Source organism: Cheilinus undulatus, linkage group 7, assembly GCF_018320785.1.
Source record: "Cheilinus undulatus linkage group 7, ASM1832078v1, whole genome shotgun sequence".
NCBI lineage: Eukaryota > Metazoa > Chordata > Actinopteri > Labriformes > Labridae > Cheilinus > Cheilinus undulatus.
In genome coordinates this window covers 1,208,834-1,234,244 of record NC_054871.1, presented here as the reverse complement: position 1 = coordinate 1,234,244, position 25,411 = coordinate 1,208,834, and the positions used below count along the sequence as shown (strand labels likewise).

The 25,411-nt window shown below is 40.8% G+C and overlaps 1 protein-coding gene across 1 annotated transcript; it reads left to right on the top strand.

Annotated features, from left to right (window-relative positions):
* Positions 1 to 279: 279 nt before the first annotated feature.
* Positions 280 to 23,850, top strand: trmt1l (tRNA methyltransferase 1-like). Its single transcript, XM_041792261.1, has 16 exons — positions 280 to 349; positions 8,892 to 9,008; positions 9,110 to 9,172; positions 13,066 to 13,179; positions 14,148 to 14,212; positions 14,388 to 14,544; positions 16,379 to 16,499; positions 16,579 to 16,658; positions 16,883 to 17,108; positions 18,295 to 18,507; positions 18,583 to 18,773; positions 19,504 to 19,570; positions 19,811 to 19,974; positions 20,053 to 20,118; positions 21,982 to 22,108; positions 23,353 to 23,850. Exons 1-16 carry the CDS (start codon positions 289 to 291, stop codon positions 23,540 to 23,542), a joined length of 2,022 nt encoding a protein of 673 aa, XP_041648195.1. The 5' UTR covers positions 280 to 288; the 3' UTR covers positions 23,543 to 23,850.
* The last annotated feature ends 1,561 nt before the right edge of the window (positions 23,851 to 25,411 follow it).

Sequence of the window (25,411 nt, the reverse complement as noted above, 5' to 3'; positions counted from 1 at the left end):
ATAATGTTTCAAATTAAGTCATAAAAGAGCCACAAATCATCACAAATAGCCACATGTGGCTCCAGAGCCACACGTTGGGTTTCACCGCTTCATGTTAAATACATTATTTCTCTGTTGTACTTCAGAAAATCCACTTTATGCTCTGATTCCGGTATTTTGGACGTTAAAATGCTGAAACCGTCACTGGAGTAAAGTTCTACATTCAAAAGTCACTTACGTATCGGGGCTACGCATGTTACGTAAACTACGCACGGCAGAAGTCTTCCTGCGTATGTTTTTGTAGACAGTATGGAGGAGCTCAAAGAGGCAGACGCTGCTCAGCTACACCAGGAGGACGTCGATATCAAATGTGAGTTAAACGAAGCTTTCTGTCGATAAAACCCTGATATTATGACCGTTAAATGGAGGGTTAATCACAGTTTTACCATATGAACTGGTGTGTGGTGAATTTACTCCCAAATTTAAGTTGGTAACTGCTGAACTAAACAAGGGCCTCACCACGGAGCTCCACCACAGGACCTAAACAGTCAACAATAACAGCTACCGAGGGGCTCGTGCTAACATTAGCCAGCCCGCGGTCGTTAACGGTCGTGTAAAACCGCGTAGCTTTCCTTCCCTTTCTGTATCTGACGGTTTAACGTGAGATTTACCGATAGTTTCTGTTCACGCGGTCTCATCGCGGAGCTGCACTACAGGACCAAAGAGGCGCCGAGTTTGCCCTTTTTAAACGGCCTTTAACGGTTTAATTACCGTGTGATCTTCAACGAGCTGCTGGCTAAAAGACGTCTGTTCAATCTGCAGAATATTAGCCCTTTACAAGCTTTTACACCAGGATAGACCTGCACACATGGAGAAGGAGATATAGGCTACAGGCTAGTCGGCAAAGTAAGGAAGTAGAAGAGTCCTAAAGCTCCTGTATGAGATTCAAACTGGTTATGAAACTATGGAAGACCATTTTCTCCTCCTAAACAATAGAAAACTAAGGCTGAAAATAAAAATCTTGGCTTATAATTATGAAGAAAAAATGTCAACACCAGTCAACACATAAAAGCCAAAATTATGAGACAAAAAGTCAAAATCATGGTATAACAATAGAATTTACAAGATATGATGCAATAACTGGTGGATTTAAAAACAAGATTAAGACATAAAAGTCAAAATGTGATATAAAAGTCAAAATAATTAGATGAATAAATAGAACGGTTCAAGTTTTTCAGTAGGAAACAGCAGTAGCACCCTGTTCACACTAACTGCAACCTTCTATTAGGTCATGAATTTCAGTATGAGAGCCTGCTTATTTCATTGGATGGGGCATCCTGGATCATAACTGCATGTCTGTTGGGCTTTATGACATCACAGCAGGAGTGGGTGGGCCTACAGGGAGTTTGGTTGTTTCTCATTGGTTGTTTCCAAAGATCAAATGACAAAGATCGAGGGCACAAGATCAAAGCCCCTGGAATGTGAGGGGTGGAGGGCGGGTCCAGGAGATGAATGAATTATGTTGAAATCAGTGATTCAGAGATTTTATCAACCGTTACCACAATGTCTGAGCAGAAACTGAGCACATCAGGAATGGAGAATAACCACCAATGCAGGCCGGTTTCCACTTCCCAGACCTCCAATGACCACGTTCAGAGGCTGATACAACAGTTTGAGACTGAACCAGAACAGTGGCAGACACCAGCTGTTCATCAGCCAGCCCAAAATATTTCAGACCAGCCACCTAGTGATCCATTTTCTCAAGTGCAAGCCCATCAAACACAGGAATCAGTCAGTCAGCTGCAGCCCCCAAATCAACCAGTCCAGGGTCTGATAAAGCTCCTTCAGTCCAACTCAGAGTCAAGATACTGACACTCACCCAAACAATGTCAGTATGAGTTTACAGCAACAATTTAATCCCCAACCAGAGGCCCCAGATCAAAACGTACAGGATTTAAGAAAAATCTTTCAACACAAGCTTCAAGATCAAGATTTTGACCATCAAGTAAATGGTTTGAATAATTATTTAGAACAGGATGAAAACCACCAGCAGGTCCCAAAACATCCAGTTCAAGAATTGATCAAGCTATTTCAGACCCAACCAGGTCAAACTCAGGCATCCATCTGTCCTCAGCATGCCCCAGATCAACTAGACCCAGCCCCAAGAAAAGAGGAGATGGCAGAAGGCCAAATAACAGGAGGGGCTGGTATCAGTCAGGTGGAGGAGCTGCAGGGACAGTGTAGTATGGTGATCAGATCATCTTCAGATTAGAAAAGCAGGAATGGAAGAACCATGTCCTCCAGGAAGAGATCGAAGGGCTCAAAGATGAACACAAGCTTTGTGAGATGAGGGTGACAGTGGTCAGAAATAGAGAAACAGCAGTTGTCAGGCTAGTGGAGGAACTCTAGCGCCAGCTGCAGGTGAGCACAGGAAGAAATGACGAGCTAGCCTCCAAAGTGAGCAATCAGGAAAAGTTTGTCCTGGAGCTCCAGGGGGAGATTAGAGATGTCAGGGCTAAAAAGGTGGAAAAGGTGGAGGAGCTCCAAAGACAGCTGGATGAGGAGTCCAGGAAGAACGAGGAGCTCGAAGGTCAGGAAACGGCCAATCAGGAGCTACAGGAGCAGGTTCAGGGGCTATATGCTGAAAACCACAGGTTTGAACTGCAGATAAGTATCCTCAAAGAAGAGGCCAAAAAGTCAGCAAAAGAAACCGATCAGAGGGAAACGGAGCTCAACAAACAGCTGATCAGACAGAGGAGAAGGAGCGATGGATTAGCCACCAAGATCAAAGTTCATGAGGCAAAGGTTCAGGAGCCCCACATAGACATGGGGGCCGTATATATGAGGGACTGGCAGAGCTGCTTTATCTAGGAGACGACGTCAGTGTCAAGGATGAAACGCCCAGGCCAGTCCAGGGTCCTGCTGAGGCGCTGGTGGAGTCTGTCTCATGGTGGAGACGGTTTAAGAGGGCCTGCACCCCCAAACATCGGCGCCAGTCAAACACTTACAGAACAGACAGGAGTGCTCCAGCCCGTCATGCTCCACAGCGCCCCCTAACTCCACACACCGGCAGTTCAGTAATGGAGAGTTTGGTCCTGATTGACTGGAGCAGGTAGTTTCAGTCTGTCAGGATTCAGCGTGTCTCACTGGACCTGCAGCATGTGTACACTAAAAAAATAAATAAATAAAAAACAAACATTAATATTCACAACGACCTAAGTAAACATACGTGTCTCTCTATCTAATTAATTGATTCAGTTTAATTCAATACGTTTCATTGGCATGGAAAATGTTTTAGCATTGTCAAATCAGCTGTAAATGAATAACAAAACAAGGTTAACAGATGTCAGAATGTAAAAGTACAACTTAAGCCCACCAAAATCTAAGTTCACATATTTTTCATTGTTGCTAAGATGGATTATAAACATGATCATTTGTTAAAATGAAGGATTAATATGCCATTTGAAAGTATGTTTATTTACATATGCATATTTTAAAGAACAAATTAAAGAAATTTTATGAATAAAGTCAAAAGTCTGGCCAAAGTACCATTTAAGCCCACAACCACATTTAGCGACAGAAAAAAATGTATTATATTTTTCAGGTGATAAACACAAATTCATTCAGTAACATGTTATACATGTTAAACACAGTTTATTTTTTGAACTCGGATTTAATGTTTGGCTTGTAAAAACGGACCACCACAAACATGACTAACTAGGCCTAAAACTAATTTTCATTGGCTTCAGTATTTAACATTTCACTGAACATTTTATTTAATATTGACAAATTTTGATTCAATATTGGCAAAATAAAAATGTGTTTGTTTTTAAAAGTATTAAATGACATTACAGTGCATCAACAATATCTTATTGAACTTGGATTTAATGTTGGGCTGTAACAATGATGATTTTAGGACAGTTGCTGTAATTCTTCCTTTTTGTTGGCATTTTTCTCACCGTAAATGAAGTGTTACACAAAATTAAGTGACATAACAGTTCCTCTGGGCAGTGTGTGATCTGTGGTGTACTCGTGTTAATGAAGTTAGTATAACAACATCCAACACAGGATTACAGCTATCAAACCTCAACATGTCATTATTTCCTACTGACACACATAAGATGGGCTTAAACGGTTCTACAGTGACTTCCAGGGAAATAAAGATAATATATTCTCACCGAAATGAAATAAATGTATAAAGAAATGCCTGTAGCCTAAATATGCTGTAAAACTTAGCATCACAGTTAGCCACTGTACCATTTAAGCCCACCTTGGAAAAAAGACATTTTTTGAAAATATTTCACCCACCCAAACCCTTTTTTGTGTCTTAATTTGAAGATTTATGTAAAATGAATCAGAAAACAGTTGGTGTACTTATCATTTTTAATCCTTAAGCAGTCTATAGTAGGGCTACATGTATTGACTAGTGATTAGCTTGCTACGCTAGCTAGCATGACTCATCTTTTCACATAAAACTAAATAGTAAGAAATGACAAAAAACTACCTGTTTACACACAAAAAAACAAACCAATAATCTCTCAGATTACATAATATGAATGTATTTAACAAGTCAGTGGGTGAAAATAGTTGAAAAGAGGTTTTTCTGAGGGGTCCCAAAACACCAAAGTTTGAGGCGACTTTATCTGAGCCTCCTTGAGACTGCACGGATGTAGGCGGGGCTTATTCAATATCCACAAATGTGATTGGTGCCAAACAAATAATAATAATAATAATAAGTTTATTTACATAGCACTTTTCAAAACTTCAGCTACAAGGTGCTCCACAAGAAGTCCGACACAGGAAATAGAATACATAAATTCAACAATACATAGAAAAATACAATAATATAAAAGAAAAATAATGAAAATCTAAAACATCAAAACATTGGTAAAAACAAAAGAAGTACATATAAAGCAGAGAATTTTTTATTCAAGAGAAGGCTAATCTGAAAAGGTGTGTCTTTATAACTGATTTAAAAGAAAATAGTGAACCCTCAAGTCTGAGACCTTCAGGCAAACTATTCCACAGGGTTGGAGCCCTCACCGCAAACGCCCGGTCACCTTTTGATTTTGATCTGGTTTGAGGGACAGATTAAAGGTTCTCATCAGAGGATCTTAGGCATCGCTTTGGCGTATAGGAAGTTAAAAGCTCTGAGAGGTAGCATGGGCCAGACCATGTAGGGCTTTAAAAGTCAAGACTAAAATTTTAAAATCAACTCTAAAACGCACAGGGAGCCAGTGAAGTGAGGATAAAATAGGGGTGATCTGTTCATGCTTTCTTGATCTGGTTAAGAGTCTAGCAGCTGCATTTTGAATGCACTGAAGCCGTGAGAGTAAGTTCTGATTAAGACAGCTAAAAAGGGCGTTAGAATAATCCAATCGAGATGTGATAAAAGCATGAATAACCTTTTCCAGGTCATTAAAACTGATAAAAGAGCGAATTTTGGAAATGGTTCTGAGTTGATAAAAGCATGACTGTGAAAGCATTTCCACATGAGGCTCCAGGCTGAGGTTACCATCTAAAATAACACCAAGGCTCTTTACTGTAGGTACCAGGTTATCTGCAAGATCTCCAAGAGCAGGACTGATTTCATTAAACACATGCTCTGGGCCCAAAATAAGAATCTCTGTTTTTGATATGTTTAACTGGAGAAAGTTTCCAGCCAACCCATCTTTAACTGCAACTCCAAGACAAAACAATGTTTGATGGATTAGATGGTTTACAGGACAGATACATTTGGGTATCATCTGCATAACAATGATAAAAGATACCATGGCTCTTAATTGTGTTGCCCAGGGGGAGTAAATAAAGAGAAAATAAGACTGGCCCAAGGATGGAACCCTGCGGTACACCATAGGGACAAAAGGCCTCTGTAGAATTAAAACCATTTACAGACACAACACACTTTCTCCTGGACAAATATGACAAAAACCACTGTAAGGCAGTGCCAGAAACACCAACCCAAGACCTCAGCCGCTCAATAAGCGTGGTGTGATCCACCGTATCAAATGCAACAGTCAGATCAAGAAGGACAAGTACAGAGCATTCACCTGTATCAGCCTTTATCAAAATGTCATTAACTACTCTAACTAGAGCAGTTTCCGTGCTGTGATGTTGTCTGAAACCAGATTGAAATTTATCCATAATATTGTTATCAGATATGATTTGAGACAGCTGGATAGAGACCACTTTCTCAAGGATTTTTGCTTAAAAAGGAAGCTTGGAAATGGGTCTATAATTGCTGTGGACAGAGGGATCAGAACCTGGTTTTTTAAGAAGAGGTTGGATGCAAGCAGATTTAAAATAATCAGGGACAAAAACTGACAAACAAAAGCTGACATATAATTAAGAAATTGTGTGATTGGACAAAATAATGTATAACATTAGACAGGCCCCTCTTTTTTTTTTTTTTAATTGACTTCAAAATTGCAAGTGGGCTTAATTGGTGCCTGGGCTTAATGGGTACTCTTACCCAGTTTCTCTTGTCAATAGTTCCTCAGACACTTCAGGGCCTCAGCTGCTGGAAAAGTCCTCAAGTTTGGCAGATGCTTCATGTCATGCAAAATTTGTAATATTTTATGGGTTTCAAAAAAGGCAAATTTCTCCAAAAATGAAGGATGAATCCTGTCAGGTTGCCAAAATGGCTTTTAAAAATGGTGTCTAGCATTGTTGTATTTACCCCATTTTATCATGCAAAACTCAAAGGTCTTCAGCTACAGCTGTCCCAATGACAATTTATCACACGCCACTAAACAGGAAGTGGTTTTATGTGGAACTTTCAACACTAGCACTGCTGTTAGTATTGGTAGGAATGGGCCCAGTTACAAGATTATTCTGACCATTTTAGTTGTGAAAGTGGGCATGGTGAAATGGCTCAGTGGCAACCCCTACAAAATAAAATGTGTGTGAAATGTGGCTGGCATAGGGAGCCCACCAGGAGCTAGAAAAATGCCTCTCAGACCCACCTAGAAGAGATGTTATTCAAATTTGAATCACTTTCGAACCATAAATTGTAGCACTGAGCCTACTTTTTTCCTCTGAAAGCCCTTCATTGTGCCGTTCTAAGGACGCTGTCCACGTCCTTGTGGCTCTTACAGAACATTTTCTATCAAGCCTGGAACTTGAGAGACTTTCCAGGGTCTTTAAAGATTAGAGCCAAAACAGTAACTCTGATATCGAACGTCTTTCTATCCATTTATAATTATTTATTTGATGATACCTGCAGCTAGTGGCTAATGCCGTCCGCCACATTGTCTGTTTGTATCCTGGAGTGCCTTGTGACCAAGCAGCAACCTCCGGTCCTGCAAAAAAATGAAGCCAATGCGGAAGTGCAAAAAATTGCAATACCGCGAGTGTCCACTTGAGGCTGGCTGCAGGAACACCGGAGGTCCCGTCTGGACACCTGTTAAACAGCCGTTTTTTTACACTAGAAATAAACTGGGTTACAGCCTGGTTCAAAAAACTAAAACTGTCTCATTAGCTAGTGTCTTATTGTGCTCTCACTGTACGGGGGGTGAATTTTTTGTAACACGATCGTTTGGATTATATTTATGATGAAAGTTGATTGGCGCGTCTCATTTGATTGACAGATAGCTCGGCAAGCAGAGGCTCCGTTTCTGTCAACCGGAATGCTAGCTAGCTAGCTGACAGGAAGTCACGCTTGGTGGGCGGGCCGTTAGGTTGATCCAAAGTTCGGTTGAGACCACAATTTCAATATGAAAGCCTCCACGGATTGGCCTCAAGAGCCATTTGAGTCTGCCTATTGTAAGCAGACAGCTGACGTAACACGGGGTTTGTCCAATTCTTTCTACAGTCAATGCTTGTGACTGGGCCGTGGCAACCAATGGCAGGCTGTTCTGTCATTGCGTCATGCTTTGCAGAACAAACTTAGAAACTGCTGAAGAGAGCCTGAATGGATCATAATGGAGAGAAAGCGACACAGAGAGGCTGTGACGTGTCCCTCTGTGTCTCTGCAGGCAGGAACTGCTTTAAGAAATGGCTCAAATTTTCAAAAGCACAAGGATTTTTTTTATGTAAAAACGTGAATACTTTGAGGACTTGTTATCACAGAATGATTATTTTCTAACTTTTTGGTCCCAGCAAGATGAGGGAACAAGTATGGCAAAAAAACCCTAAGTCGTCATTGTTTACTGTGTGTAATACATAAAGATCTTTGAGTTTTAGTTTCCACATGTTTTTTTTTTTTTGGTCTTTTGTCTCTATAGTCCCATAACCTTTTAAAGCGACATTACTGCAGCACACATATTCTTAAAGCCCAGGTTATCCTGAAGTAAAGGACGTCTAGAGCACAGGTGTCAAACTCATAGCCTGGGGGGTCAAATCCGGCCTGTGGAACAGTTAAATCTGGCCCACAAGATGATCTCATATTTCTGTTCTAACTGGCCCATTAGTCTGAGGTCTGCAGATTTCCTCAAGTATAAAAACGTGAACTTATTCTGGTGATTTAAGATATCCTCATTAAGTCACAAAATCTGAAAAAGAAAGGAGTACAAATATTTAGATGAGAATGTCATGTTTTGACCTTTTTGAACTAATAAATTTACTTTTCTCAGATTGTGAACCTTTAAACTGATATTTTTATATTTTTAAATGTCAAATTCATTTATCATTAATGCAAACATTTTTTTTTTCATATTTTATTTCTGGTGAAATGAGATTGACAGTTTCTGGTTAAAAGGTGACCCTGTTAGGCCCTCAGGTTAGTCCTTAATCCAGAATCCGGCCCCTGCTGTGATTGAGTTTGACACCCCTGGTCTCGAGCTTGACTGTACTCCTCAGGGTTGATGTTTTAAATGCTTTTTAAGACAAAAAGTCCAGGAGAGACTGAATGGTTAAAAATAGCTGACGGCTCAGAGTGTTGATTTAATTAATTAATTTATTTCTCTTCTAAGGTGAAGCTGATGGAGCTGGTGAGGATACGACCTCTGCTGGTGACCAAACGGCGGTTGAGACGGTGAAGAATGACGCTGTGTCAGACAGCGACTCTAAGCCCTCAACCACGACTACAGGTGAATTACAGAGAGCTGTTTATGCATGAATCAGCCCACAACCATCTCTATTAACTGACTACACATCCAATGACTGAAAAATAAATGATCTTCTTTTTCAGAGCGACACATCTCCATCCAGTCTAAACTGGAGGGCCTGGAGACGCTGGTGGACCTCAACGGTGGTGAGTTTGAGAAATCTCTTTTCTCTTACTTGAGTTTCACAAGACCTCCTTCAAAGAAACACTGATTTTAAGAGTCCTTTAAGTCCCCATTAGAGGCTCCACTGCTCTTTTCTGGTCAGAATATTCCAACTAAAACAGTCCTGCTGCATTAGAAAGCTTCTGTAGGTGAGGTGGAATTCCACAATAAAAGCATCCAGGTAGAGGCGAGCATTTTGGCTGGTTCTTCAATGAGCTCTCTAAAGCAGTGGTTCTCAACCTTTTCAGCCCGCGACCCCCTAAGGTCTCAGAGACCGGGGACCCCCACTGTACCAGAAGGTGGTTGAACACAGCCATGAGCCTTCTAGAATAGACATGTGGAGACAAGGCCACCCATTAGGGGGGGAAATGGGAGAGCTTTCTGGGGCTCAGCCAAACTGAGGGCCAGCAAAATCAATACAACACAATACAATACAATAATAACTTTATTAATCCTGAGGGGAAATTCATTTGTCTGGAGTCTCATCTGTTTATGAGATGGTCCACTGTTAAGTTAAACAGTGGTATTTTATATTTAACCTGAATAATAACCACTCTTATCAAAGAAACAAATTTTAATTCATTTGTGAAGTAAGTAGCCCTCTTAAAAATGTTACTCCTTTTGTTAAAAACAGAATGAAAATATGTTAAAAATAGCTAAAATGGGTTAAGAATGGCAAAAATGGTGGGAAAGGTGGTGAAATCAGATTTTAAAAGTAGCAGAAAAGGGTCAGAAATGCCAAAAATTAGTTTAAAGTGGCAAAAAAAAAATAAATTACAAAAATGTGCATATTAAGTGGTAAAAGGGGATTCAAAAGAGGCAAAAATAGGTGGAAATTTGGTGAAATGGGATGAAAAATGATATAAACTGGCAAAAAAGGGTTAGCTGAGGCAGAAATAGTCAGAAACTGGCAGAATGGGCATATCAAATTGTGAAATGTTGCTTAAAAAGTGGTAAAGAGGGGTAAATAGTGGTAATAATGTGTCAAAAGGAGCCAACAGAGGGCAGAGAGTTGCAAGATTTGGTTTAGAAGAGGCAAAAACATGCAGAAAAAAGTGGTGAAAAGGGTTTAAAATGGACAAAAATGGGTTTTAAGGTACAAAAATGTCTTATAGTTGGTGGGAACAAATGGTGAAAAGTGGTTACAATATGGCTAAATTGGTGTAAACTTGCAACAGTGTAATTCAAAAATGTTCTTAGTTTTTTATGGCTTCTGGAGACCCCTTTTCAGTGTCTTGCGACCCCCAATGGGGTCCTGACCCCATTGTTGAGAACCCATGCTCTAAAGCACGGGAGGCCTGTCCTCTTGGTTTTAAAATAATGTTGAAGTTCGATATAAAGTCAACTTTGGATTATTGTTGTGAAATGATTTTTTAAAAATCACAAAAAAACAAAGATAAATGATTAATGGAGCAACAAATGTGTGCTCTGGTTTTCTTCTCATTTTTATCATCTTATTTATTTGCACAATATAAAACAAATAAAAACATTTCAAGATCATTAAAGAAAAACGCTGTGCAGGGACATTAGAAGCCCAAAAGGCTGATCAACACCCCTCATCCTCATTGCTTTGTTTTTATTTACATTTTACTCTGTGCCCCATCTTTTCTGGAACTGGGGTCTTTTTGGCCTTTGTTATAAAAAGAGGTGGATGAAGTTGGAAACAGGGATTAGAGGGAGAGGGGAATGACATGCATGGAAAAGGAGTCCCAGGTTGGAATTAAACCCAGTCCACAAGCATGGAGGACCTGACAGCTAGACCATCCACACCCTATTTTAGTTCTCTCTTTATGAGGTAGCTTAAGGCAAACTTTTTCCACTGAGAGCCGCATTCAGAAGTATATAAGGACGTTAGGGCCACTTTGATATCCACGAGACGAGGTATATTACAGTGACTAAGTCATAAGCAGAATAAAGGAGGAGCTGGGGTGGAGGAGGGTTGCAAGAGCAGCTTCGTAGAGCTGCACAGACACTTGTTCTTGAAAAAGGATGTATGCATGGACTATTCTTAGTCATTCCCAAAGTCAGGACACACACTCACGGCGAGGCGTCTTTCCAGAACTACGGCCCTCATCTATGGACCAGCCTGCCAGAGGACCTCAGGGCCACAGAGAACGTCCATGTTTTTAAGAGCAGGCTCAAGACACACCTTTTTAGCTTAGCTTTTGATTAATATTTATCTATTTTATTTATGATATTTATTTATTTTAGGCCTTCAATCTGTATTTATTTATGAATTTTATTCTTTTCCTACCTTAATTTTTTAGTTATGCTATTTTATATTTTAGTTCTTAGCTTTTATTTGTATTTAGGTTTTACTTATTTTTATCCTTTTATCATTTTTAGGATCTCCAGTGTGTCCTCTGGGGGAGCCCTCTTCACCAGGAGCGGTGGTCGGCTGTGGCTGCAGGGGTCTGTCTCGTGGGTTCCTGGTGGAGGTTTGGTGTCTGCCTCATCCCTCCTCTGGGTCCTGCGTCGGTGTCCTGTAGCTGTGGGTGACTCTCTGCTCCTGGTGCAGACGGCTCCTCTGATGGCGCTTTCTCAACTGGTTCATCTGTACTCAGCCTCTTGTACTCAGCCTAATGTCCACTCTTTTAGTGTGTGTGTGTGTGTGTGTGGGGGTGTGTGTGTGTGTGTGTAAGTTTGTGAAACAGTGTGTGTGAGTGGGTGCACATGTAACTGTTGTCTGTGGGGTGGTTGATAGTGGGATAGGGTGGTTGCGGGTGTGTGGGTGTGAGGGAATGACTGTAATTATCTATGTTAAGCAAAAGGTGGGGGTGGTTTGAGGGAATGTTTTTATTTTGTCTATGTAAAGAGTTACATGTTATGTATGAAACGCGCTTTATAAATAAAGTTAGATTGATTGATTAATTCGTTATTACAACAATGTAATAGGGACACCCTAGAAAAAAATATGTCGATTTTCAGGAAAAACCTAAAAATTTGTTTGTTTAAAAGTTCATTCATCATCATTTACAAGAAATTTACTTGAAATTTAAACTTTAAAAAGTCATTAATGTACGTCGACCAAAGCTTCATATTTTTGAGATTAAAAAGTCAAATATAAAACTGCTCTCTCAGTTTGGTTTCTTGTAAATTATTTACTTTAAAATGTGAATTTCTAGTTTTGAAAACCTGAAATTTTTGACAATTTTATGCCAAAACATAATCCTTAATAAACTCTGATATTTCATGTAAATTTATTACTTTTAAACTCTGAAATTCTGAGGTTGTTTTCTTATAAACACAGACTTTATAATCTAAATATTTTTTTACCCCAAAATTTTCGCTTTTTTTCCCAAAATTGAATGAATCCTCTTGATTTTTTTTATCTTTAGGGTGGCCTTAATACACTGTTGTACATTTTGTTTCTTACCATGATTTTTAAAAAATATATCTACATCTAATTTTGACATTAAAGCAGTCAGGGTCCCGCACCCCCCCTGATATCTTTTGCGCCCCCCCAGGGGTGCCCAGAACCTAGGTTGGGAAGCACTGCATTAGATCATGGTAGCACCGCTGAAACTATGAATTACAGTACAGTCAAGCACAAGCTTCATGTTCAAATGAGGCCATATTTCATTTTATCTCTAGAATTTGCTGTGGGCCAATCAGACATGGACCGCAGGCCACATTTGGCCCCTGGGCCATAGTTTGGACACCCCTGGCTTGAGGCAAAGACTTTTAACAGTAGATTTGGGGAACTTTTATGTTTGTCTGTAACTTTAACTACAGCACAGCATCCTGTCATTGTAGTCGAAATAAGAGCTGGTTTCAATATGAATGTGTATTTTATTATTTCATTAATATTTCTTGGATTTTGCTCAGGATTGATAATAAAGTATCTTTCGATCTATTAATGTTGTTTTCTCATTAGCGGGGCGTAAGTCATGTCCATTGTGTCCTGAGGAGAAGTTTAAAGCGTGCTACAGCCACAAGCTCCGCCGACACCTGCAGAACCTCCACTGGAAAGTCTACGCAGAGTTTGAAGGTAAGGACTTCCTGATGGCGGGGGTAAGGTGACTCTCAGTTCATCCCAAAGGTGAGGTGATTTAAAAAAAACATCTTTAAGTCATAAAAATCTGAAAAAGTAGAGTAGAAATAGTTGAATAAAAAGTCAGGAATAAGGGAAATAAATTAATTTGTGTTTTCATTTTGCATCCCTAGATTATGACTTAAACTTAGGAATTTGACATTTTGTTTCATATTTTGACCTTTTAAATACATAATTATGACTTTTTCTCTCATATTCTGGCCTTTTAGGTTCACTATTTCTCGTTTAAATCATATTGTGACCTTTAAAACTCCTAACTTTGACTTTTAATCCCATTTTTTCACTTTTTTAATACCTTATCTAGATTTTTTTTCTCATATTTTGACCTCCTAGAGTCACAATTTTGAATTTTCTCTTCTATTTTGACCTTTAAAACTCTTGATTTTGTATTTTATCTCATATCTTGACCGTTAAACTCATGATTTCAGCTCTCTATTTTATATACTAGTATTGACCTTTTAAAACCTTATTTTGACTTTTATTTTTGTATTTTGACCTTTAGGACTTATAAAATTGACTTTTTATCTCAGATTTTTTTATCCTTTAAGTCATTTATTTATTTTTTATTCATTTGACATGGACACATAGTAACATTGATGCTGTGATATTTAATACATTTGATGTTTTTTTTTTTTTTTTTTAAGAAATCTTAAAATTCTTTATCATCACCGTTTAATTTTCTCTATAATTCATTACCTGTGAAAACACAGTTGACAGTTTTTGGTTTAATCTTGACCCTGTTAGGCCCTCAGGTTAAACCTAAATTCAGATCTCGGCCCCTGCTGTGATTGAGTTTGACACCCCTGATTTGAATTATTAATGAAATTGGCAGCATGGGATGATGTCCTTAACAAACAAAATAACCGTCTGGCCCTATGAACCATCATGTTCTCTGTCCTCTTCAGGTCAGAGGATGTGTATCTGCCACCTGCCCTGTAGGAACCTGAAGCCCAGCCTCAGCGGAGATCAGGTGAGACATGAAACACTCAAAACTGGAGATAAAACTTATTAAAACTCCTAAAATCTGGTATCATGACAGCTCTTCTCTCTTTATTGTGTGAATTTGTGCAACACCAGAGTTCCTGCTGTTAGATTAAACTGAGATACCTGTAACCCCATAACTTTGGTGTTCTGAACTCCTCTAGGCCTCAGGGAGACTCGTGGCTCACTATCACTGCGTGGTGTGTTCAGTCACCATCGCCCGCAAAACTGACATGGTCAGCCACCTGAAACGGCACGTCAACAAAGGAGAGACTGAAGCCAGCTACTCTGGGAGCTCAGATGTAGCCATCGAGGAGCCGGGTAAATACTCACCTCAGTTTTATACTCAGGGCCCGGTTTACTAAAGGATTGTGCTGATTCTGTGCAGACAAAAAACAGCGTCTTAGCCCACACAAAGGCAGGTTTATTTGAAAAAGAGTTTCAAAAAGAACCCTATTTAAATACATCCCTATCTACATGATAACCAAAACCCTCACTGTAAAGAGCACACCAGGTCAGGAGCAGCCCGCCCCTACTGGAGATGACAGAGCTCCCTCAGAGTTGCCAGCGATGGTCTTTATTTTCTCACCAGTCCCCATAATGACCATTTTCAAATGGTCCCCCCACTGGGGCAACTGTGGCTCAGTTGGTAGAATTTGTTGTCTCAGAAGGTTGTGGGTTCGAGCCCCAGCTCCTGCAGTCACATTTCAATGTGTCCTTGGGCAAGACCCTTAACCCCAATTGGCTCCAACTGTTGCATCAGTGGCGTGCTGATGGGTATGAAAGTATATTTTAAAGGCAAGGATGGAATGTTTTTTTAAGATTTAAAGGACAATATCTTTGCCGACAAAGATGGAATTTTTTTATAAGCTTTAAAGGACGATATCCTTAGTGGCACGGATGGAATGTTTTATAAGCTTTGAAGGACGATATCTTTAGTGGCAAGGATGGAATGTTTTATACGCTTTAAAGGACAATATCTTTAGAGGCAAGGATGGAATGTTTTATAAACTTTAAAGAATGATATCTTTAGCAGCACGGATGGAATGTTTTATAAGCTTTGAAGGTTGATATCTTACGTGGCAAGGATGGAATGTTTTATAAACTTAACCAGATGATATCTTTAGTGGCAAGGATGGAATGGTTTCTAAGCTTTAAAGGACGATATCTTTAGTGGCAAGGATGGAATGTTTTATACGCTTTAAAGGACAATATCTTTAGAGGCAAGGATGGAATGTTTTATAAACTTTAAAGAATGATATCTTTAGCAGCACGGATGGAATGTTTTATAAGCTTTGAAGGTTGATATCTTACGTGGCAAGGATGGAATGTTTTATAAACTTAACCGGATGATATCTTTAGTGACAAGGATGGAATGGTTTATAAGCTTTAAAGGATAATATCTTTAGAGGCAAGGATGGAATGTTTTATAAACTTTAAAGAATGATATCTTTAGCAGCACGGATGGAATGTTTTATAAGCTTTGAAGGTTGATATCTTACGTGGCAAGGATGGAATGTTTTATAAACTTAACCGGATGATATCTTTAGTGGCAAGGATGGAATGGTTTAAAGCTTTAAAGAATGATATCTTTAGAGGCAAGGATGGAATGGTTTAAAGCTTTAAAATATTGATATCTTTTGAGGCAAGGATGGAATGTTTCATCGGCCTTAAAGCATGGTATCTTTAGAGGCCACGCCAAGTTTAACCCAGTTTTGCCACTTTTCAACCCGTTTGCCACTTTATTGCCACTTTAGACCATCTCTGAACCAACTTACCTCCTTCTTGCTACCTGTTGTCTTTTTTGCCATGTCATTGTTCCACTTCTTCTGTCATGTTTAACTGTAGTTTTTTTGTCCTTAATAACCATTTCTTGACCAATTTGGGACGTGGGGTTTGCACAAGGGCTTGCCTCTTCAGACCAATTTTTTCCATTTTTTACTGTTTTCTTTGTCCGATTTCCCAGATATAAATTATTCTTCACTTAAGTTGTCTCAGTTTCTTCTTCTTTATATTTTGGGATCCTGATGTTTTTGCACATCTTGGCTTTGCTAAGAAGTCTAACAACAAAAGGTCATTCTGTTTTAAGGAAAGTGTTTGCAGCAGTATCAGCCTGCGTGGAGATCAGGCTTTGATATGTTTAATGGTTTTGCAGCACCGTCTGGTCAGGCGTTTGAAATCATGAAAGAACTTGGAACCAATGTGCAGCTGCTCCCAAACCACACCACCCCACTGAAGAGCGACACCTTCTTCAACCGCAAGATGAAGACCAACCGGTGAGAGAAGCGCTTCAGAAGAGACATGTGCACATTTTTATGGGTAAAAACACTGAAGATCAGTTTGCTGGTGTTTCAGGCAGCTGGTGTTCTGTTCGCTCGCTGTTTTAGCCGAGGAGAGGAACCCGCTGGAGTGTCTGGATGCTTTTGGAGCCACAGGTGAGAACGATAAACTAAAGTGACCTGGACATCTCCTAACTGTGCTGCATGTAAATCAGGATAGAATGTTTTCGAGGCGGACTTTCCCATTCTCTAAGAATATAGGTTATATCACAGCCCTTACAGTCTGTCTAGTAAAGTGTGAAAACATTAGGCTGCGCTGTCCTGATACCAGATTTAAATGTCCTTCTGGAGATGATCTACGGGTTTTCTTGGTGTCTCAGGGATTATGGGCCTCCAGTGGGCGAAGCACCTCCGTAACGCCGTTAGAGTCACCATCACCGACATCAGCGACACATGCGTCAAAATGATCAAAGAGAATTGCGAGCTCAACAACATCCGGGTGGACGGTGGCTCGCGAGGGGATGTCAGAGAGCAACCCATCGCTACGGTGGAAGTCGCCAAGATGGACGCCAACGTCATCATGCACCTGCGGTCGTTTGACTACATGTAAGTAGGAGGAGTTTTAATCTGATTGGTTGGATTATTCTAATTATAAGCTCTCAGTCACATGACTGTGTGGAGGCCTGGAGGGCTTGAAGAGCTTAGGACAGACATGTAGCCATACCAGCAAGGCCTGTAATTATGCAGAAATCATATCAGTCTTTAAAGATCCAGCACACTTCATCTCTACCGTTATTACAGCACACATACTGACAATCTCACACCCATGTTGACTCCTTTGTGGGCAACTTTTGGAAAAGTGGGTGGAAGTGGTGAGGAGCGAGGGTTTACCTCCTCCCAGCCTACTATTTGGCCATTATTGAGGGGAAAAGCCCCCAACATCCCCAGCTTCACCAACATTCTGTCCTCTTCCTTTGAAAGATGATGCCCCCCTTTAACCCTGGTGTTCCAATCTTGTTTTAAAGCACTACACAGCACTGAAACAGGGCTTTTAAAGATTTTTAACAACATTTTATTACTGATTCTGGGGATACTGCTCTTCTAAATCCGTCAGCTGCTTTTGACACTGAGGATCCCAAGGCTTTTATTTGTCGCCTTGAGCTTTGGGTGGGAATTAAAGGTACTGCTCTGGAGAGGTTTAGGTCTTGCATGGATGACAGAAGCTTACTTGTCTTGGTTTTATTGCCGTTATTTATCTTTATCAGTGTGGCTGCTCTGGGAGCTCCCTGCAATTCCACAAGCCTACATAGAAAGCATTAAGCGGGAACAGCAAATGTTCCCACCTTTCCTGTGCCTACAAGGAAAGCCTGAGGCCAGGAGAGAAGCAACAAGAAAAAACCCAGAACAGACATCAATGGCAGCAGAATGGCACTAATAAAGCCAGAAACTGAATAAAGGAGGAGCTGGGGAGGAGGAGGGCTTGCAGAGGGAGAGGCAGAGACTAGGCAGGCTAGAGCAGTTTGAATGTGACAGCATGAGAGCAATTAGCCAATGATATGTTTAGAGCGAATCAGCTGGCCATCAGCTGATAAGGGTTTGTGTGAGATAAGCTGATCTGCATTACATAGCAGTGTTTCACACCATGGCCTGCCTGAACCAACCCTATACACTCAGTTTTTACACAGTTTAATTTTCCATAAATGAATCCAAAATGACTGAGTTTAGGATTAGAATTTTTACCCAAAACTTAAAAGTTTGTGATTTAATGGCCTTCATGTCTTGAATGTTTCAGACACTTGGATCCGTTCGGGACGGCTGTACACTACCTGGACGCCGCCTTCAGAAACATCCGGAACCTGGGTATCATCTCTGTGACATCCACAGACACGGGGTCTCTTTACGCCAAGTCTCCAAACGTCACCCTGCGTCACTATGGCTGCCACATCGTACGCACGGAATACCACAAAGAGCTTGCTGCACGCATGGTCATAGCCACGGTGGCGAGGTAGGGGTCTAATTCATCTCATTTTAACCCGCTCTGATTTGAGGATGAGGTGTTTAATCCTGCTCTTTGGTGCAGAGCGGCCGCTCGCTGCAACAAAGGCATCGAGGTGCTTCTGTCGGTGGCGATGGAGCATTTTGTCCTAGTGGTGGTCAGAGTCCTCCGAGGTCCGGCGCAGGCGGACGAGTCAGCCAAGAAGCTACGAAAACTGGTTCACTGTCAGTGGTGTGAGGAGAGAGTCTTTCTAAAACAAGGGAACATGGTGGATGGTGAGTTACTCTTCTGTTTTTATTTAGATTAGCTCTAGAAAGGCCAACTAAAGGCAAGGATGGAACGTTTGAGAAGCTTTAAAGGATGACATCATCTTCAAAGCCAGAGGATGGACCATTTGAGAAGCTTTAAAGGATGGCGTCATCTTCAAAGGCAGAGGATGGAACGTTTGAGAAGCTTTAAAGGATGACGTCATCTTCAAAGGCAGAGGATGGAACAATTAAAAGTTTAAAGGATCAAGGTGTAGAAACATCTCTGAGACATGGAGGAACCTGAGATAGATTGACAGTAAAGGCTCTGAATACTGGTGTCAATGGGATATTTCTTTTTTTTTTTTTTTTTTTTTTTTTAATTTGCAAAAATTTCAAAAATTCTGTTTTCCTTGTCATGATAGGGTACTGAGTGTAGATTAATGAGAGATAAAGTTTATTTTATGACTGTTGCATCAGGCAGCAACATAACTGACTCATTTATATGAATAACAGGAGCTGGCTCCTCTTTAAGAGCCAGATTCCTTTCCTCCAGTTCTGTTGGAGTGAGGCTGGACAGACATCAGCTGTGGAAACAAAGGAAAGACCAGGGTTTACTGTGACAAACTGGACTGATCAAGACCAGACCATTTGAGAGCGTCTTCTGACTCTGTCCCTCCAGACTTTAGACCATGGCTTTTAAAAGAGAACAGAAAGCTTCAGTAGAAATGAAGAGGAATGATGATGTTGTTTCTTGCAGATACGCTGCCTTGTAACTGTCATGGGAGTCTGCCTGGAAAGACGGCGGTGCATCTGGGACCGTTATGGTAAAAGCTCAACTCTCTGTGTCTGAACCTCCGTCTGCTGATGACTTTAGTATGATTTAAGGGTCATTAATACTTCAGAATTTAATGCACCAGGAGTCAAATCTCAGCCTGTCTAGGAGGGTTTATGCAATGATTGAAGGATATTTCAGTGGAATGGTTCAGTCCTAAAGTCTGGATTTATTTTTGGATTGATGGTTGTCGTCAGCTCTACTCCACTCACACCTCCGTGTCTGTGTCCAGGTGTGGTTCGCTCTTCAACACGGGCTTCCTGAGGAGGATGCTGTCAGCCGCCGTGCAGCACAGCATGGATGACATCCAGCCGCTCGTCAAGACACTGATCTGCGAGTCCGAATGCGCCACGCTCAAGTCATTAGTCCACGGGTCGTCTGCTCTCACCAACCAGGGTAAGAACCCGGGGTCTGATGCCCGTCTGTGGTCTCTGACAGTACGCATCTTTACAAACGTCTGTTTTCTCTCTGCAGTGGAGTGTGGAGTCGTCATCAAGACGCCACAGAGCGGAGACGAGCTGGCGGTCGCTGATCTATCCGGTGAGTGCGAGTCTTGTGTTTCTGTGGTTCTGGACCTGGGTTTAAAAGTACCTGAACAATCCCTCAAATGGATTTTGTATTTTTAAGCAGTGTTGGGTTGTTTCATTAAATCTGGTAAAGCAATCATGTACATCTTTGACATTTCTTTACTGTTCATACATCATTGCTCCTACCTTATTGTTCCTGCCTTGCTGTTCCTGCCTTATTGTTCCTACCTTACTGTTTCTGCCTTGCTGTTCCTGCCTTGCTGTTAGTACCTTGTTGTTTCTGCCTTATTGTTCCTGCCTTGCTGTTTCTGCCTAATTGTTCCTGCCTTGCTGTTACTACCTTGCTGTTTCTGCCTTATTGTTCCTGCCTTGCTGTTTCTGCCTAATTGTTCCTGCCTTGCTGTTACTACCTTGCTGTTTCTGCCTTATTGTTCCTGTCTACTACCCACTCCTCCATCAAGCCCAGATCAGTTGAGGGCTGCAGTGATGGTTCTCCTTCTAGAACTTTGTCCCATCTCCTCCAGGATCTCTGGAGCTCAGTCAGAGGGGCCATCAGGTTCTTGGTCTCCTCTCTCACTAAGGTCCTTCTCCCCCGGTGGTGACCAGCTCTAGAAGAGTCCTGGTCCTGAAGAGTCCTGAAGAGACTTCTTCATGTGAGAATTCTGGAGGCCACTGTTCTCTTGGGAACCTTCAGAGCAGCAGAAATGTTTCTGTAGTCTTCCCCAGATCTGTGCCTGTCAACAATCCTGTCTCTGCAGCTCCTCTGACCTTTGACCCTTGGTTTCTGCTCTGATATCATTAGCCGGATCCCAAATCTCTTATTGATTGATCCTCAGTCCTAAGGCTAGTTTCTGATCCGCCATCTTAAAGACCATCCCAAAGACCCTTGTGTGGTTTTAAGACCCAAGCCATAAGACCGAGGACTGAGATTTGAAGAGACACGTGAGAGCAGGCTTCCTGAAACTCCTGTACTCTTTTTACTAAAAGACACACCCCCTCTTGCTCTGTGTCGCACGGCTCCTCTCTGAGGTGCACTGTCACAGAAAACAATCACTGGTGTATCCATTTTCCTCCACTTTACAAAACTACAGATATTCAGTCACTTTAAATGGATTTAAGAGAGTCTGTTGTCCCTTTCTCTGTTTGGCTCTTCATCATCTGACAGTGTTTGTTTTTTTGCTACTATCACTTATAGCTAAAAATCTCCATGTTGTGTTTAAAAAACTATTCTGTCTGTGAGTTTAAGTCAGAAAACAGCTGTAAAGATGCTCTGTAGTCAGCCTGAATTTAGCTTTTTTATCATCCTCTGTGTTTATGATTTGGCATGACCCCTACCAAAGGTATACGAATACAGAGAGGGGCTGCTCTGTGCTCAGACCTGATCTGTCCTCTAGAGGGCAGTGCAGCTTATGCACTCAAATGGAATCACCTTAAAAAGGCTCTGAAGAGAAAACCTCAAATTACTTTTGAACCCTTAAACCCCCTATTTTACTCCAGAGCAGATTTTCCCTACAGCTTCTGTTTATAACACATCACTGAAGCTGAAAGTTTCCCAAAATCACTGATTTTTGATGCTAATATTATAAACAGATCTTAAATTTAGACTTTTGGTGGCTCTGGAATCTCTGCAAGGCAATCAAGTAAGAAATGCAGGGCTGAGTGGTATTTAAAGAGGTATTTTTAAGGATAATGCAGTACGATGAATATGTCAATAAAGTAGTCTCAATAAGAACTAAAGCTGTGAAAAAGCTGTTTTTACAGCTTTGATTGATTATATAATTCAGTAACACACCCTAGATGTGATCATTCAGAAAAGTGTTAAAGAAACGCCTTAGGTCCCACTCAGCTTCACATTTCTGGATTTCTTTTTCTGCAGGAAAGAGAAAAACTGGAGAGGAGTCTGGGAACGTGGTGAAGAAGCTGAAGTCTGAAGCGTCTCTGGAGCATCCACCCTTCTACTACAGCCTCCAACGGCACAGCATCCGAGGCATGAACATGCTAAAGTATGTGACCTTTGACCTCATTATCTCTGCAGCTAAAGGCGAACTGTTAACAAACACTGTAGTGACAAACCACTCAGGTTGAACTCCCTCAATGGGATTAAACCACAGACTGTAGAAAATATGAGATGAAGCCCCGGGTGACCCCAGCTGTTTGGTTCCTGAAGAGGGCATTTGAGTCCAATCTGCAGTGGTTCTAATGGAAAACGTGGTTTCAGACTAACTTTAGATCATTCTGGAAACAGGCGAAGAGGCGGGGCTGAAACTGTGTGGGGCTGAAACTGTGTGCGACGCCTCATATCCTTCTCCAAACCAAACCAAAACAAACCAGTTATTGAAAAATCAGCATTGTTCTATCATTTTTAGAATTCATAAATCAACAGTCTGTCTGATATATTGACTGTCCTTTGTTGGCAACTTTTGGAAAAGTGGGTGGAACTGGTGAGAAGCAAGGAAAACCTCTCCTCGCCAGTTCCCTTGCTTCTCACCAGTTCCATCCATTTTTTCCAAAAGTTGCCAACTATGTTCTATTTGGCAAAAATAAAGGAATAAAAGCCTCCAACATCCCCAGCTTCACCAACATTCTGCCCTCTGCCTTTGAAGATGATGTCATCCTTTGAAGTTTCTTAAACATTCCATCCTTGCCTTTGAAGATAATGTCATCCTTTGAAGTTTCTAAAACATTCCATCCTTGCCTTTGAAGATAATATCATCCTTTGAAGTTTCTAAAACATTCCATTCTTGCCTTTGAAGATAATATCATCCTTTGAAGTTTCTAAAACATTCCATCCTTGCCTTTGAAGATAATGTCATTTTTGAAGTTAAGAACATTCCATCCTCTTCCTTTGAAGATGATGTCATCCTTTGAAGTTTCTAAAACATTCTGACCTCTGTGTTTGAAGATGATGTCATCCTTTGAAGTTTCTTAAACATTCCATCCTTGCCTTTGAAGATAATGTCATTTTTGAAGTTAAGAATATTCCATCCTTGCCTTTGAAGATGAGGTCATCCTTTAAATGTCATCATTCAATCATTCTTCATCTCTGTTGTTAAAACACATGTAAAACTGTCTTTGCCCTTGCTGTCAGTCCTTTGTTGGCAACTTTTGGAAAAGTGGGTGGGGCTGGCAAGTAGCAAGGGTTTGACTTAATCGGTAGCTGTACCATACCATACTGGTATTTAAACCACTCACTGAGGACTGTTTAGACACATGAAAGTACATTTATCTTTGCCTTCTCCCTGCTTAGGTTGAACAAGTTCCTTCAGTATTTGACCGAGGCCGGCTTCAGGGTCGGACGGACCCACTTCGACCCGACCGGGGTTCGAACCGACGCCACGCTGGAGCAGTTTAAATCTGTCCTCACCAAATACAGTGTCCCCACGTACACCACCGCCACTGCCACGCAGACGAGCACGAGCACAGAGACCACGGCCTGAGAGAAACAGCAGAAACCAAGGCTGACTCACTGTCACAGTAGAACTTGTCTACTCTGATGTCTACTGTCTGTTCATGTAAACGTTCTGAATGCACTGATTTATTACAAACACACCAACCATTAACAGATTTCTCTGCTGGACTAAAAAAAAAACAAATTAAACCAAAAGAGATCCTGCAGCACAATGAGCCCACTGCTTTACTATTTATTCACATGTGATACGCTCATGTTTTTCATTTCTAGCTGGTTTATTGTCCTGTTTTCCTATTACTGAAGAAAAAAAAATAAAATGTTCCTGCAAAGCTTTAATGTGACAACTCTTTTTTTTTAGCTGTTTTAATGTGGACAACCATACACCAAGGATGATGAGTTGTTTTAAAATGTTTTAAAATGACAGACCTTGTTATAGAGATTAATGTTATCAAAAAGTACCGATGGATAGGAGAGAAATGAATCTATCGAAATTGCAGGATAGTGCACATTGTTGAAGAGGGCGCAATGAGGGTGATTTGTCAACTTTTGTCTATTTGTCTAAAAGGGCAAAGGCACACTGGCAAAATTAGTCCACTTAGAGTGCAGTAAACCGAATTAAGTCTAAACAGAGGGCACCTTGTCAAGTTCTGTCTATTTGGAGGGCACTTTGTCAAGTTTTGTCTATTTCGAGGGCACCAATGAGGGCACTTTGTCAAGTCTTGTCTATTTAGAGGGCACTTTGTCAAGTTTTGTCTATTTAAAGGGCACCAATGAGGGGACTTTGTCAAGTTTTGTCTATTTAGAGGGCACGTTGTCAAGTTTTGTCTATTTAGAGGGCACTTTGTCAAGTTTTGTCTATTTAGAGGGCACTTTGTCAAGTTTTGTCTATTTAGAGGGCACTTTGTCAAGCCGAATTGTCTATTTAGAGGGCACTTTGTCAAGTTTTGTCTATTTAGAGGGCACTTTGTCAAGTTCTGTCTATTTGGAGGGCACTTTGTCAAGTCTTGTCTATTTAGAGGGCACTTTGTCAAGTTCTGTCTATTTAGAGGGCACTTTGTCAAGTTTTGTCTATTTAGAGGGCACTTTGTCAAGTTCTGTCTATTTGGAGGGCACTTTGTCAAGTCTTGTATATTTAGAGGGCACTTTGTCAAGTTTTGTCTATTTAAAGGGCACCAATGAGGGCACTTTGTCAAGTTTTGTCTATTTAGAGGGCACTTTGTCAAGTTTTGTCTATTTAGAGGGCACTTTGTCAAGTTTTGTCTATTTAGAGGGCACTTTGTCAAGTTCTGTCTATTTGGAGGGCACTTTGTCAAGTCTTGTCTATTTAGAGGGCACTTTGTCAAGTTTTGTCTATTTAAAGGGCACCAATGAGGGCACTTTGTCAAGTTTTGTCTATTTAGAGGGCACTTTGTCAAGTTTTGTCTATTTAGAGGGCACTTTGTCAAGTTCTGTCTATTTGGAGGGCACTTTGCCAAGTTCTGTCTATTTAGAGGGCACTTTGTAAAGTCTTGTCTATTTAGAGGGCACTTTGTCAAGTCTTGTCTATTTAGAGGGCACTTTGTCAAGTCTTGTCTATTTGGAGGGCACTTTGTCAAGTCTTGTCTATTTAGAGGGCACCAATGAGGGCACTTTGTCAAGTTCTGTTTATTTGGAGGGCACTTTGTCAAGTTTTGTCTATTTAAAGGGCACCAATGAGGGCACTTTGTCAAGTTTTGTCTATTTAGAGGGCACTTTGTCAAGTTCTGTCTATTTGGAGGGCACTTTGTCAAGTCTTGTATATTTAGAGGGCACTTTGTCAAGTTTTGTCTATTTAAAGGGCACCAATGAGGGCACTTTGTCAAGTTTTGTCTATTTAGAGGGCACTTTGTCAAGTTTTGTCTATTTAGAGGGCACCAAT